Here is a 17,459-nt window from a genome sequence, read left to right as displayed (position 1 = left end):
ATAAACTAGATAATTATCTATTAGAAATCATAGCATGGTAATAATTTCTCAACCAATTAGCTTACATATTTCAGAAATTGCTATTGTTCTAATAAGGTTTTAGGTTGTTTTTTCTTTTCTTTTCTTTTTTTTTTTTTGAAGGAAAGCATGAACCAACAACAATAACTTGTTTCACTAATCTATCACTTAGAAAAAGAAAAAAGAAAATACCAATCTGTGATGTAATATTAAAACAGTTAATAAGTTGTATCAAGTGTAACACAAAATTATATTTACGATTGGTTTGGAGGAAAATGATAGCTACTTCGAAGTACATTGAGGTTATAGATGTTAACCAAAAAATGAAGGGACTATGGCAATTAAAGCTTTGTGAATTAAGTGATTTAACCATTTGCATCTTCAGGAAACTGGCTTGCTACCTTTTCATCTACTACAAATGTAAACTCAAACCAGTTAGACTTCATGTCTCACCAGGAGACAGAATAAACAGCTGGTTTCAAGTACAAAATCCTTCTGCAATACAGAATATATCATTCAACATCAGGATAAGAGCTAGATGGATTCAGACAAGACAATCTGAAGAAGAAAGATATGAAAGCTGAAAGATTGTTCAGCCATTCATTCAAGTACAAAGAAGTACTTGGTGATGCTAATGAGAAGAAGGTGGGGATAAAAATGAATGTACAGTGTTTGCAAACCAGTTTAAACTGGTCATAGAAGAAATGTTTAATTGAACTGAATCAATAAACAGAACATAAATTGAATCTGAACTGAATCTAGATCAAACTGTTATTATATTAGAATTTAGAGTGATGTATTTATTTTTGGTGGTTTAATGAAAGTTGAAAATAGGGTACAAAAATATGATGATGGTGTGTGTGTGTGTGTGTGGGAGTAAATGTAAGGAGAAGCAAGTTAGGCAAGTTGATATACAAAAATATATATACATTTAATAGAAAAAATGTTCATATGTTTACAGAATGGTTTTTAAACCTCATTCTGTCAACACCTCAAAGGTAAAATTCTTCCCTGAAGATGGAAGCTGGTATTATCCAATGATCGAATCAATTTACAATCATTATTTTGGACCACCAAGCCTCCAGAAACAGCTGTTGGACTTGTAAAACTCTTATTCTACCCCTTTAATACCTGATATCATTACTATTCTGTGTAAGTTAAACCTTTTTATATGTAAACATATGTACATTGTTCTACTGAATATATTTAATATTTTTTTGTATATCGATTAGCCTAGTTTGCTTGTTGTTACATTTACTCCCCTACCTGCTCAAGTTTAAATCTCTTGAGTACTACGAAGTGTATTCTATACAGAGAATACCTGACTCTCTCTCTCTCTCTCTCTCTCTCTCTCTATATATATATATATATATATATATATATATATATATATATATATACTCATGCTAGCATAGAAGGAGGATGTTGATGTTGATGATGATGATGCTGTATAGTTCAAAATTACAGAAAGCGAAAGATGAAGACAGGTGAGGGAACAACAGGCTGGTGTATTAGTTTGACGCTTGGGAAAAATGGAAAAGTTTTTGACATTTTGAGTCTACACACTTCAACAGAGAGGATTGAGAGGAAAAAATGGAAAGAGAACAAAAAAAAAAAGGAGAGAAAAAATGTGTAGAGATTAACAGTTCAACATGATGAAATGTTCATCATCATCATTTAAAGTTCATGTCCCTTGCTGGTATGGGCTGAATGGTTTCACAAAATCCAATGGGTCCAAGGAAAGTATTGCACTCCAGTGTCTGCTTTGGCATGGTTTCTACAGTTGGATGTTCTTCCACATGTCAGCTAGTTTACAGTGTGTATTTGCTGGGTTTTTTTTTTTGTGCCACCAGCACTATCAAGATTGCATGCAACTTGCAAGGCTACAGGCCCTGAGGGAGAAGTGGTCAGCTTTATGCTATGGGATGAGTATGCGATAAGGTGGGGAACAGAGCAGGTTCTTATAGAGGAACAGCATAGCTACTTGCATTCAAAAGAGAGGTAAGAATAAGGGTAAGAATAATCAAGTACACACACACACACCAAATGTGTATGCAGTTAAACCGACGGTGAAACAGGAGCAGTAAAGTTAAGCTGAACATAGGGCATGAAAATAATGAGTTAAGGAGAGTTACCAATGAAGGAAAAACATGTTCCCACTGGAATTATAAACTTCATGATCATCACAAGGATCAGCTAGGGTGGAGATGAGACAAAGGATATTGATTAATGAAGGAGTTTTTGTAGAAAAATATGGGATTGTTACAACTGGAATGTTTTTGATCATAGATTGGCTCTGTCAGGGATGAGCTGGAGCTAAACAATAGCAGTTCTATGAATATAGCTTGATTGATTTCTATATGAAATAGAGAATGGCTATTACCCTGATTTCATTAATTACCTCAGTATAGTACATGTATCTAGCCTATTGATTCCAGCAGGTTGAAATGCTAATAAGCGATCAATATCATTAAGTCCATGCACTATTATAAATCTCTAGTATATTATTTACTAAATGATTATGCTGGATAGCATTCAGCTAAGTTAACATTTCAACCCTTTTATTATTTCAGACTTTGTATTGTTAGGTACTTAACCAATATGACAAGGCACCAAGATGAGTGGTGATTCCCTGTGCTCAAGAAGACCCAACAATCATAGCAAAAACGAGGAGTTAAAAACATTTTGCTTATACCTTTATATGCTGGGCCATGACCTTGTATCCAATCTGATCTATTAAGCATTCCTCACATCACATCCTCCTAACACCTAGTCCTTCCATCATTCTTCTAACTATGGCACTTTTCAGCTGGCATAGTCACTTGATAGCAGAATCAGCTCAGATTCCATCTCTTTTGTTTGTACTACCAGTTTATATCTTTCTCTCCCTGAAACTACTTCCATTTAACATCCATCTCCTATTCTCCTTTTTCCTCACACTATTTTCACCATTCACACTGCTTTTGTGACTTTAGTTATGTCTCCCTCTCCTCTGAGCTACAGCTCAGGGCTGCCATATCTCATTTCCAACACCTCATATCTTCTATCATTCCCAATGCTTTCTATGTTGTTCCCACTAAAATTATAAACCTCATAAGCATCGCAAAACTCAGCTAGAGTGGATATGAATCAAAGGATATTGATTAATGAAGGATACTATTGGTATCCCATCTCATTAATTGCCAACCTTATGTACCTCCAATCTCCATCTCAGTCACTGTACATTATATCCATCCCTCATTCCTACACCTTGCACATCATCCCCCTATTTTCTGATCTGTTCACCTTCTTGAATCACTTCTCTCTTGCTTTACCCCCTACAACCATAATGACATTTGCCACTCTTGTTCATTATTAACTACATTCACTTCTACCCCCATCTATAACCATTTGTTATTTTCCCCTCAAAGTCTTATGAAATTAACCACCCTGTCCCCGATCCTGTCTATATCCTCTCCTATACTTACTTTCTTGTACCTTGAGAATTTTCCCAGACACCTCATTACCATCATCTTTATCTTCTAATTAGTTGCTCCTACCCATCCTTATGTAATGTGAGGTAGTCTGGTATCTCATCTATAGCAAGACACCCATGTTTGCCTCTCTGTCATACTTTAGTCTCTCAACACCTGGTTTAAAGCTTCCTTTTGCCTGTTCTTCCCTTGCTTTGCAAGTTATTTGGCAACCTCACTTGAGCTAATGGCATGAAAAATGCACTTAGTACACACCGTCAAGTGGTTGACATCAGGAAGGGCTGCCAGCTGCAGAAACTATGCCAAAGCCGACATAGGAGCTTGATGTAGTCTGCAGCTTGTTGGATCCTGTCAAACCATCAAACCCATGCCAGTGTGGAAAATGGACATTAAATGATGATGATGATGATAATGATGATGACATGTAAAGTGATCAAGCACTTTGATAAGTAATTAAGAAACTGAAACATATTAAAACAAAAGGGGAAAAAAAAAAGATAAATGGAAAATTGAGAAAAGAACAAGGAAAGAACTGGTCAACTGACTTTCAACAGGCACAGTGTAATTGACAAGATTGGAGATGTATCATAATATTTTTAAATACTTTCTTGTATATACCATTGCAAAATAAGACAAACGTGAAGAAGCAGATTATGTGAGTGTTTTAGGTGACTGTTATGATTCTTCCCTCATGCAATAGTTTCAGTTTCAAAATACAATATCAGATTTAGTCACTTGCCAAACGAGTACAAGTTTATAAAATACTGGGAAACATTAGCTAAATGTTGTTTCATTGAAATATTGTTTAAAGAAGACGAAAGCAGTCAGGAAAATCTGTTTGACTAGTAGCACATCTCACTAAAAATGCTAGAACTAGAATTTCTTGTTAGCATTAAAAATAGTCCCCTATGAAAGACAAACAAGGTAATAAATACAAAAAAGAAAAAAAAACGGAAATATCATTTTTGTCCCTTAAACTTTGTAAACAAATGAGTGTTAAGCTAAAGTGTTTGAAAAGGTCAGGTACCTCTTGGTAAAAGGAACAGGCTATACGAATTTCAGGTTATAACAACAAAACTTTTATTGTGTTTATTAAATTATCTCTAGTAAAATTCCAAGACAAATTTCCTGAGAAGGCAAAGAAGAATTTTTGATCTTCAACTTCATACAGTGAACAATAAATATCTCTCTTCTATTAAATACTAAAACTAAAGATAAACTTAGCAATAATATTTATTTAATAACTAGCAAAGATGATATTTGCTAGCTGGAACAGTAGTAGTCATTGTAAGAGGTCAACAAAGAGTATTGTCTGGAACACACATATATCATTATAAAAATTTATCACAAAATGTAAGCAAAGGGCACAAGTGAATGTGCATTTAAATTTTTTGAGTTCATATACAATAGCCAAATAAGATGAACTTTAAGATTCAGCAATTCACATTTACATTACAAACTGAACAATTTTGATGTGCTAATTTTTAAAACAATGTTGAATGTACTTATATCTTTGAACAATGAAAGCTGGATTAACAAAGGTAGCCGTCCAAACATAATCAAAGGACAGATTAAGTTTTGAGCATTTAGTAGTAATAAAAACTGAAATAAAAGAATTTGTTTGTAATAAAATATGATAATACTTATCAGTAAATTAAGGCAATTTTAAATTGAAATTGATAAAAGCCATAAATGAATAATTGATAAAAGCCATATAGTGAGTACACCACTATAAGGTGTTTCCTCATCTCTGGCAGCTTTGAGTATTCAAAAAGTCAAAAGATACAAACTTAGATAACTAAAAGTATATCAAGTCATCATGATAAATTTACATCGACTTTCCTTGCTGGTGTAGGGTGGACATGTCATCATGATTTGAATCAGTTTTTGTTTGGAGTCACTGCCCTCCTACATGAGCTAAAGGACTGTCTCACTTGTACAATTTACTTTTGGCTTGGTTTCTAAATTGGATGCTCTTTTTATAACCAACTACTTTACAGAGTGTAAGGAATACTACAAGGTAGTATGTCTGAGAAGTTGAACAGTAGAGAAAGAAAGAGAGAGAGAGAGCAAAGACAGAAGAACTAAGATAGGTGAGCAGGTGAAGCAATCCTTTTATGGACATGTGATTTAAAACTACATTCTTAGATGGCTATATCATAAAATTGAAATAAACCAAAAGAAAAAAATAGTCAAATGGGAAAACAAAACTAAACAATTGGGCAGTTTCAACATCATTGTATTATGTAATTAAAAGAATTTAGTTTCTTTTTGGATATCCATTGTTTTTCAATGCATGTACATAAATGTACTGATATCATTCCACCCAAAATATGGCACCATATTGATTTTGCAAATGAAGACAATCAATAGTAATTCACTGAGTATGTATAGAGAACTCACCACAGCATTTGTTTTGAGTCTTTACATTCTGAGTTAAAATACCATGAAAGTCAACTTGATCTTTTATTCTTCCGAGGGTCAATAAAATATCAATCAAGAACAGGTGCTAGAAGAATTTACAGTTCCCCTTCCCCCAAATTTCTGGCCAAACAACAATGACGATGCAATGTTTCTAATTCAGACAAAGGTCAGCAATTTTTGAAGGGAGGGTGGGGTTACAATTGACCCTAGTATTTGACTGGTACTTTATTTTATTGACCACCTCCTCACTCTCCAAAAAAGGATGAAAGACAAAGTTGACTCCAACTCTTGCCAGGGTCAACTTTGTTTTGAAGAAATAGTCTATGCTCTTACTTCCTCTGACCAAACATAGCTTTCACAGGCCCCCTACGATCAGCAGCGAGACCGATTCAGTGAACATTCCTATTGACAGTGGAAGGAAAAGTATGAGTGTAGAGGTGCTACTAGAGAGCTGACCTTCTGGGAAGAAAGGATGAACCATAGTTTGTATTGCAAGATGAGAACATAATATGGATGACAAGAGGTGGAAAAAGTGTAAGTCAGGAGTGCCTCCTTGAAGGTGCTTTGAGACTAACTAGTTTGTTTGACATGGTTAATGTTCCTCTCTTGACAGCTGCAAGTCAACAGCTGGAGGGAAAACATGGGGTGGGGGCAGAGGATTAACATTCTGGAAGGGTGGGGGTGGGTCGGCATAGGGACTAGTGTGAGACCTGGATCAGTGAACAATATAAGTGACAGGAAGAGGAGAGATGAGTGAGTTGGGAATGCCTGACAGTAGGGGGCATGAGATCACATCAACTAGCTTTAAGAAGCAGAGGCCTGTGTACAGGCAGTACAAAGGGTAGAAAAATGATGCATCCATTTTGGTGCTGCCTATTTGACATTGCTGTTTTGATATTGACTTATTTGTCATCAGACATTTTAATGTTTCTCTCACCCACCTCTATCTTTTTCGGTTTATGTATCATCATCATCATTTAACGTCTGTTTTCCATGTCAGCATGGGCTGGACGGTTTGACAGAAGCTGACCAGCTGAAGAGCTATTCAGGCTCCATGTCTGTTTTGGCATGGTTTCTAATGGCTGGATGCCCTTCCTAACACCAACATCTTTACAGAATATACTAGGTGTTTGTGAGCATATTTATCTTGATGTGTATGAGCAGAAGGAAAGTGTTTGTGTCAGACGTGTCCACTTGATAAATTGTAATGTCACTCCCCCCCCCTTTCTTTTTGTATATGTATATTTCTGCATGCATGTGCATGTATGTCTGTTTGTCTCCAGTGTTTAAAAAGAGCTGTTACCAAAACAGGTTCTGTGCTCACTTAGCCATGCCAAATCACCAGCACCCATACAGCTGAGCCCAGTCGTCTCATTCTGGGTCAAATGTTGGAGTGTGTTGTTGAATGGTTTCAGATTTACTAATAAAGTGACATGTAGTGTTGGTAGAGATTTCAAGTGTTGTCTAGGGCAATAGATAACAAACATATAGAGGGCAGGTAGTGTAAAATGATAAAAAAATTACATAGTACTAGGCGCAGAAGTGGCTGTGTGGTAAGTAGCTTGCTTACCAACCACATGGTTCTGGGTTCATTCCCACTGCGTGGCACCTTGGGCAATTGTCTTCTACTATAGCCTTGGGTCGACCAAAGCCTTGTGAGTGGATTTGGTAGACGGAAACTGAAAGAAGCCTGTTGTATATATATATATATATATATGTGTGTATGTGTGTGTTTATGTGTTTGTGTTTGTCCCCCAACATCGCTTGACAACTGATGGTGGTGTGTTTACGTCCCCGTAACCGCAAAAGAGACCAATAAAATAAGTGCTAGGCTTGCAAAGAATAAGTCCTGGGGTCGATTTGCTCGACTAAAGGCGATGCTCCAGCATGGCCACAGTCAAATGACTGAAACAAGTAAAAGAGTAGTAATTACATGGTACACTGTATTGTTAAGCAGATGATATATATGAGCAAAATATTGCTACATGGATATCACATGGCATTTAGTGTTGGTAAACATATATCTTTTGATGCATAGTATTGGTAGAAATACTTCATAAAGTTAACAGTATTAGAATACATATATATCACATGGAATATAGTGTTCAAAGACGTACTCATATGGTGTGTGGTATTGGAAGACAATCAAATGGGATGAGGTTTCTCTTTGACGCTCACTAAATTATGAAAAAATATTTACCTGGACATTTAATTCCGGAAGAGAGATTCTGATATATACAGTTCCTACATTGTCTTGGTTAGGGATCGGAATGTAGTCATTTGGATTCATCATAAACTCCATGTCCTCTGCATCCAATGGTGGATTATAATCTTCAATATAAGATGATGATGTTCGAAATGTGTTCATTTTGCCTCCGAAATTGAATTAACCAGCTTAATGAATTAAACAGATGCACTGGAAAAAAAATCAAAAAAAATCATGGTCATTATAATCATAGAGAAGAATGCATTTTATTAATAAAAGTAAAAAAATATGAAGAAATGGTAGAGACATAAGATCTACAAGCACAACAAAGTCAAATCATTTAGAATAAAGATTTACAGGGAAGTGGAAATTTTTTAAGCTTGGTAGACAGACTGTTTACTGCTTGAGGCATGATAATTAATCTCTCTGTGAATAGAAAGAAGGTATTGTTTTTGCAATGAAATTCCAAGAAGACTAGAGATTACATTGATTTCAGATTGATTCTAACCATGGAGAGATAAAACATGAAATGTTTATCTAATTTGTTTATTCTTCAGAGGAAAGCTAAACTGTATGCGTATTGAAAATGCATGTGTGTATCTTTGTGTCTGTTCCCTACCACTGGTTGAAAACCAGTGTTGGTACATTTACATCCCCATTACTTAGCAGTTCAGAAAAAGAGACCAGGCTTAAAAAAAAAAGTACTGAGATCAATTCATTTGCCTAAAAATTCCTCAAGGTGGTGCCCCAGCGTGGTCGCAGTCTAATGACTGAAACAAGTAAAAGATAAAAGATACAGATACCTTACATTTCAGTATATTTGAATACCAAGTAGTCTTAGTTAAAAAAACAAAGAGGACCCTGTTCAATAAAGTGTTCTGTGTATCTATGCTACAGAACAGAATAACAATTTATTCATAGTCTTTATCACTGTACAATTCACAGATTATTTCTATCTACCAATGTATGACCAAGAGAAGACAACAACCTGCTCTAACTTTACATACGAAGTTCAAACTTCACAAAGAAGAGTCCATGCCAAAAACCCTTGGAAAAAAAGCAAAAACAAAATCAAAACAGAAACTATCTGGATTGAGGATAACTTAAGAATTCAAGTAGTTTTTGAAGTGAACTACAATTGAATATTAAGAACATGGGGAAATATTAAAAATTGATATAAATTCCTGAGATAAAACATGAAGTGCTACTGATTTGTTTGTTCTTCAAAGGAAAGCTAATATTATATGTTAATTAAGAATGCATAAATTTCATTTCAGCATATTTATATTTTATTCATCAAAACTGGGAGTCTTAAAGGGTGTTGAGCAAATAATAATTGGGGTATTATATCAAGTTTGTTATTGAAATAAAACTTGCTTCTTATTGATGCAGTAAGAACTGAGTAGAGATAGAACAACCCATGCTTGTCTGAGATATCAGGCATAACAAGTTGCCCGATGGATGGGTTTTGGGTGGAGGAACAGATGGATGGTCCATATTATTACTGAAATATGAAGCTGGAAGTGGTTTGAGCATATGTAAACAAACTCAGTAAGGTCAGCCTATCTTTTATCTTTTACTTGTTACAGTCATTGGACTGTGGGTATGTTGGGGAACAGCCTTGAAGAATTTTTAGTTGAATGCACTCCAGTACTTAATTGTTTTGCTAAGCCTGGTACTTATTTCATCAGTCTCTTTTGCTGAACCGCTAACTTATGAGAACATAAACACACCAACACTGGTTACCAAGCAGTAGTGGGGGACAAACACAGACACAACTCAAACACACTGATATATATGTATATATATATATAAACTTTTGATTAATCTGCAACAAGATTATTCATCTTTCTATTTCACCAAATATATATATATATATATATATATATATAATATATATATATATATATACATATATATACATATATATACATATATATACTAGTATTATAACCCGATTTCATTTGGGTCAACTCGAGCCACATTTTAAAGATGAGGAATTTTGCCCCAACTAAGCAAACTCAAAGTTGCCATGCAAATTTCTCAGCGTTTTTAACATAGGTGTACAAATTTTCAGGTCAATCAGACCACATTTACTAACACTTTTGCCTGCACAAATGCTTGCGAGACAACATTTTTCACAAATATATAGTAGATATATACATGTATGCATGTACACACACGCACACATATGATAGGCTTCTTTCAATTTCCATCTACCAAATCCATTCAGAAGGCTTTGGTTGATCTGAGGCTGTAGAAAAAGACACTTGCTCAAGCTGCAATGCAATGGGACTGAACCCAGAACCATGTGGTTAGGAAGCAAGCTTATTACCACACAACCACACTTGTGCCTATGAACACTAATGTTATAGAACTTATGTGGAGAGAGCTGATTAGAGTAACGTTCTGCTTAGAAGTTGAGCCCAGTTGCAGTATGATTGTATGTTGAGTGGTCCCCATCAGAGTAGTAGGTAAACAGTATGAGGTTTATTAAGTTCACCGGGAGAGGGGAAAAATCTTAATCACTTGGTGACCAAGAGACAGTTGATTAGTATCTGTATTAGAGGTAACTATGAGTATGGTAAAAGAGTAGAAAGAGGAAATAAACTGAAAACACATAGTTTTACAGAGCTTTGAGAACACTCTGGGTAGAAACAAATGAATGTTGACTATACTTATTCTAATAGAAGTAGTAACGTATTGATGTATGATTGCAATGGTGGTCATAGTTATCACATGTACCACATGGTCCTCCAATGTAAGGCTTATAGTTATAAAATAAACTGTAAAAAAAAAATGAGGGAAAAAACATAGGAGAGAGAAAGAGAGAAACAGACAGAGAGACAGAGATAAACAAAAAGAATTAAGTGATTATAAAGTGAAAAAGATCATTAAAAAGAAATTGAGAGAAAGAGAGACTTAAGTGATTATAAAATTATTATAGAGTCTGAAGCCATGCAGAGTAGTTACATAATTATTAATGGTACGCATGAAGTACTGTTAATATGGTGTCGTAATTTTGATCCATTTGTTGTGCTCAAATGATGAAAATACATAAGGTTTGATGGGCAAGATGAATGAATATATGTTGGGGCAGTGTAAGAAGGGCATGAGAAAAATCTTGAAGGGGGATGTTACAGATAACTAGTGTGTATATAAGGGGTCCAAGTTTATCTGGTGTAAACAGTCATTCTTATGATTGTTTATATCAGGGATTCTCAACCATTTTTTTATCTATGGACCTCAATGATTACTATTGTATTCTGGTTGACCCCTTCCCACTCCATAGCCATTTCATGTATAAAAACTAGTTTTATAGAAACTTCTTTCCAAATTCCTATTTTGTTTATCACAAATTAACTTTTGTTAGTTGAACTATGTAAAATGTTAGAGAAAGAAACCCAGCCGTTTTTTGCAATACATGCCAATGCATATATCTAAAACAAAAATTTTTCAGGGGTCCTTAAAATACTATTGTGGATCCCTAGTTTACTATTTTCTTGTGTGGACCCCCTAAAATTTTATATGGACCTGCAGTGGCTATGTGAACCCTGATTGAAAACCACTGGTTTATATGGTCTGTTAATGAGACAAGAATAATAATACATCACTGTGGGGTGGTGGTGAATGATTATGAGAAAATAGTGAGAAGGGGAAGGAGGTAAAAGCTATGGATAACAGGGTTTGCAGCACTCATGGTGCTGTGATGATAACCACCATCCATCGGATCACCAGTTTGCAGTTAGGGCAGTAGCCTGTAGACATGCAGGTTAGCTGTCATACTTCATAAGAAGTCCTGGGCAAAATCATGAGTTACTCTTTGGCAAGGTATATCACCTGTTAGTCATCCTGCCAGGGTCATGGCGAAATCCTGAAGCCCGGAAAAGAGTGGAAATGTTACAATCATTGAAATGTACGATGGAAGTATGGAATAGAAAGCAAGGCCTAAAATACTTCAACTTAGGGTTTTTTCCCACTTCCCAGAGTAAATTACTACACTTTTAATAATCATTGTCAGGGGAACCTGTCAATTTGACTGGCACTGTAATTGTCTATAGGACTTGCGACCATAGATGAAGAATTAGCAATTGAAAGACATGGTGATGATAATAGTCATGGATAAACTGTGGCCTGTGCAACTTTCTGAATGATATGCCTTACTTTATGAGAAAAATAAGGTGCATTAAAATATGAACTGAATACTTTTAACAGTGCAGTTCCACTTGATGATGAACCATGTTTCATGTGGCATGCTTCTTGAAAATGATTGCCCATACCTGATTCATATTTTAGATAAGTTTATATGTTTTTTCCTTGCACATAGTCACTTCTTGGATTTTTCAGCTGCAGAGTAATACTTTATAAAGTAGGGTTTGGATTGCTTTAAATGTATCTTCTGGTGGAGCTGTATATAGTTCTAACCCAAAACAATTTGAACATGTTGAGTCTTTTCATAAAGTTTGTACCATTGAAGATACATAAAACTATCTCTGAATATGTTACTAATGAAATTGTTTAGTTGTCCTGCAAACACACTATGTAAAACCTATCAATCATGTTTTTGCACATTATTACTTTGTAACTTGGTGGAAGTGTATTGGGAAGTCTTTTGAATAGTGCCTGCAAACACTAAAAACTTTGAATAAGGACACAGTTCATAAGTACTCTTTCATTCACAAACACTAACATGGGACATTCAATGAAACATACAATTTCTTTTTATATGGTTTTCACAGATTATCAGCAGTCAAAGCCTACATCTCAGTGATATGCATCACACACGTATCATAATTTGCCCCTCAGTTTGAAGAAGAAGCCTTTTTATATCAGAAGGGGTTCTTCAAACTTTGCCCAACCTTTTTGTACTCTGGATTGTGTTTTGCTGCAGTGTACCAGTTGCATAAAAAAAATCTAACTTCTCTGCTCACCTATCTGTGATGTCACTGCAACTGTTGTGTATCCATTGTTTACACTGGGCTTATATTATGGGTTTTCTACTGACACCTCCTCTGCATATAGGAGGGCATGGTCATTTCCTTGATGATATTAAGTTTCTGTCTTCTTTCTTACTAAAACGTTTGTTTTTCTAAATTTACTTCAGTTTCAGATCCTACAGTTCCAGGTTCTGCTTCCATATCAGCAAATCTATAACACTTAACACTTGGCCATTAATTCGTAGCATCAGATGTTGTGTACAAGAGAGAAGACTGTGCTGGTATGGCCATGTAATGCAAAGGAATGAGGACAGTTGCATTAAGATGTGCCAATCTCTAATTGTAGAGGGAACATGTGGAAGGGGTAGACCCAGGAAGACGCTGGACAAAGTAGTGAGAAAGGATCCACAAATGTTGGGACTCACAGAGGGGATGACAAGGGACCAAAACTCCTAGCAGTTTGCTGTGCTTGAAAAGATACATCAAGCTAAGTAAAGGCATATTTGCCCTTGCATGTAGGCTCGTCTCTTGCAATCCTCACCAGTTGAGCATCCCTAATCTTGTAGACATATTAGGGGTGTGCAAAAGCACCCAGTACATTCTGTAAAGTGGCTGGTTTTAGAAAGGGCATCCAACCTTAGAAATCATGCCAAAACAGACATGGAGCCTGAACAGCCCTTCAGCTGGTCAACTTCTGTCAAACCATACAACCCATGCCAGCATGGAAAATGGACGTTAAATGATGATGATGATGATTTCCTATCCCATTTTTCTGTAAGGTGGTTGGGTAAAGAAAATTAGAAGCTTTAAATATAAATTGTTTTAACAATTTATTTTATGGTAATACATTGATAATATATTGAAAGAAAATGTTTCAATGTTCTTTCACAATTAAAGCTCTTCCTACAACCACTGTAGGTTTAATAAAGGGTACAGTTCGAATTCTGAGAATGTTGTCAAATATGACAGTTACACAAAGAAAGCTGGTGAATACAGCAATTGAAACATGACTGACAATCAAACAAGATGACACTAATCCAAATACATCAATGCATTATATTAATGATAATTCCTCATCTCAGAAATCCAGGCAAAATGTACTGATCCTAAATAATGAGAATGTAATCTTATAAACGCTCATCTTATAAGATTATTTCTATGAGAATTAGCCACTCACTTACCAATCTCTCATCTAACAATTGGATATTTGGAATCAATTGAATGAAGTTGAAGGATGCCTACATACATAATATTCAAATGGAAGTGGAAAAAAAAGGTAGGCACATACCTGAGTCAGAGACAGAAAAGTCTCTGAAGAACACATATATTTGGATAACCATCCTGTTATCCTATATCCAGTGTGAAACTGATTGGTAAGGTAGGTTGAAATGGACCATGGGTCTATAATACTGTTTACTTTGATTAATATATCCATTCTAATGTCAAACATTTGAGTGCCTATTTTATCTGACTGTTAGACAACAATATATGTGTGTGTGTATGTGTGTATGAGTGAAAGCGCATGGTTTAGTGGTTAAGATATTTGGCTCATAATTGTAGCATCATGTGTTCAATTCCTGTTGATGCATTGTGTCCTTGAGCAAGTTACTTTATATTATGTTGCTCCACTTTATTTCACATTGCTCCAGTCCACTCAGTTGGCAAAAATTAGTTGTACCTGTACTTCAAAGGACCAGCCTTGTCACACTTTGTGTCATGCTGAATCTCTCTGAGATCTACGGTAAGGGCACAAATGTCTGCGTAACCTCTTACATGTTAATTTCACAAGCAGACTGTTCTGCTGATTGGATCAAATGGAACCCTGATTGTTGTAATCGACAGATTGCCAGTTATAGTTATATATTTATATATAAGCAAATGTGTGGATTTGCATTTATAAATATGAAAAAGAGCAAATTCAATATGCTAAATAGAGCATATGTATTTATTACTTGTGAAGAGATGAAGTTTTTTCAGCTTTATAAACACACACATAAGCAGCAGCAGCAACAGCCACCACCATCATATAGGAAAATATTACCTTGCTTGGAAACAAGTGAAGGTTGGCACCATGAAGCAAATCTGTCCATAGAAAATCTGACTCAACAAATTCCATCTGACTCATGCAAAGTGGACTTTAAAATGATGATAATAATTTTTTTTTTTTAAACATTAATACCGGTTGGTGAGAGAGTGCCAAGCATGAAAGTAAGTTGATTCTCTTTAAGCTAGTGAGACCAGAGGATGGGACTGCAGGGGATTGTGATGTTCAGAAACCACACATAATGTAATTGTGGTAGTTGGAATGTGTGATAAAATTAAACTTAGACTGATTTTGGACAACACAGCAGCAACATTTAACACTGCATATATACCACAATTAGGACTAGTAAATGATCAAAGGGATTGCTTTTATGAAGCCTTCTTTCAGACTATGTTGATAGCAAATAACAATGACCTTGTTTACTTAGCTCTTGATATTAAATGGATGTGAGAGAAGGTAACAAGCTGGTAGAATCGTTAGCACATGGAGTGAAATGCTTAGCAGCATTTCGTGTGTCTTCACATTCTGAGTTCAACTTTTGCCAAGGTCCACTTTGCCTTTCATTCTTTCAAGGTCGATAAAATAAATAGCAATTGAGTACTGGGGTTGATGTAATTGACTTACTCCCTCCTCTGAAATTGTTGGCCTTGTGCCAAAATTTGAAATCAATATTAATGGATACGACAGGCAACAGGTGATAGCTTCTGTGGTGTACATGGAAGTCATGGTTATGGTACAAGGAATGAGGAAAGATCAAGACTTCTAGAATCCTGTAACGCACATGACCCAAACATTTGCAACACTAATTTCACGAAACCAATCAACCAACCACCCATCCACCTGACCAGTTACCAATCTGGCCAGATAAACGTTATATTCACAAGGAAATGTAACAGATGGATGGTTGTGAATACTAAGTCTTTCCCTGGTGAAGCATCTACCACTCAACATTGACTAGTAAGTAGTGAATAGATATGGTAGATGGAAACTGAAAGAATCCCACCATTTATAGGTGTGTGTGTGTGTGTGTGTCCTTGTTTTAACATCACATAGTAGTTGCAAATGAGTGTTAATGTCATGCATGCTGTGTCATTCATTTCCAATATTCTGTGAAACATGAGGAGATATTACCTTATTTGGAAACAGATGAGTGTTAATGATAAGAAACGACATCTGGCCGTAGAACATCTGCCTCAAAAGACTATCCTAAGCAGGCATGGAAATGATGATGATGATGCTTACATATGTGTGCGTGTGCATGAGTGTATGTATGTATGTATGTATGTATGTATGTATGTATGTGTTTGAATAAATTAATGGAGGCAGAGCAAAATAAATTGAACTATTTAGTGTTGTTAGGGAAAAGAGAACACCTCTAGTGCCACATTGAAAATGTAAACAATACAATATGTAAAGTGGTTGGTGATAAAAAAGAGCATTTGGCCAAAGAATGCACATTATAAATGTAAGCTACAAGTAAAATGAAGTCTCAGGCACATCTTGGAGAGCAAAACAATCATATAACATCTGACTTGGATTCCATGCCAGCATGGGCAACCAGATGTGAAACAAGGATGATCATGATAATGATGATGTGTATGTGTTTGTGTGCGTGTGTGTGTGTGTGTGTGTGTGTGTGTGTATACACATTTATAAGAGCATGTATATATGGAAAAAAATCTGCCCCTAAACTGTCAGAACCCATGAAAGCATGGAAAAGTGGATTCTAAAATGGTGATGTATATATATATTTTATTAATAAGCAGAAGATGGCAATCTACCAATTCCATTCATCAGGCTTTGGTCAGCCAGGGGCTATAGTAGAAGACATTTGCTGAAGGTACCATGCTGAACCCAGAACCATGTGGTTGGGAAACTTCTTACCATATAGCTGTGCCGCTGGACTGGCTCCCATGCAGGTAGCATGTAAAAAACACCTTTTGAGCCTAGTCATTGCCAGAACCGCCTGACTGGCACATAAAAGCACCCACTACACTCTCGGAGTGGTTGGCGTTAGGAAGGACATCCAGCTGTAGAAACTCCCCCGGATCAGATTGGAGCCTGGTGCATCCTTATGGTCTGCCAGTCCTCAGTCAAACCATCCAACCCATACCAGCATGGAAAGTAGACATTAAACGATGACGATGATGATGATAGGCAACCACTCTAGTCTTGGTGCCATAATAAAATGTAACCAAACAATTTCTGTAAAGTGGCAACGAGGACAACATAGAATAAAGAGGATCTTTTATCTTTGCTGAAAAGAAGACAACCTCTCTAATGCTGATCGCACAATAAAACGCACCCTGTACACTTTGTAAAATGGTTAGTGTTAGGAAATACATCCAGTTATAGAA

General features: G+C 35.9%; 1 protein-coding gene across 3 annotated transcripts in view; it reads right to left on the bottom strand.

Moving 5' to 3' along the window:
* The window catches only part of LOC115222109 (protein shank), a 151,059-nt gene that overhangs the window by 89,195 nt on the left and 44,405 nt on the right, over positions 1-17,459 (bottom strand). For all 3 annotated transcript variants that reach the window (XM_029792232.2, XM_036511233.1, XM_029792233.2), the window contains exon 2: positions 8,116-8,331. In XM_029792232.2, the coding sequence (XP_029648092.1) occupies positions 8,116-8,283 (168 nt within the window). In that variant the 5' untranslated portion in view covers positions 8,284-8,331. The remainder of the gene's footprint in view (positions 1-8,115; positions 8,332-17,459) is intronic.

Source organism: Octopus sinensis, linkage group LG19 (assembly GCF_006345805.1).
Source record: "Octopus sinensis linkage group LG19, ASM634580v1, whole genome shotgun sequence".
NCBI classification, from domain to species: Eukaryota; Metazoa; Mollusca; class Cephalopoda; order Octopoda; family Octopodidae; genus Octopus; species Octopus sinensis.
Note: the sequence above shows the minus strand (reverse complement) of the source record. Positions and strands in the feature narration are given on the sequence as shown.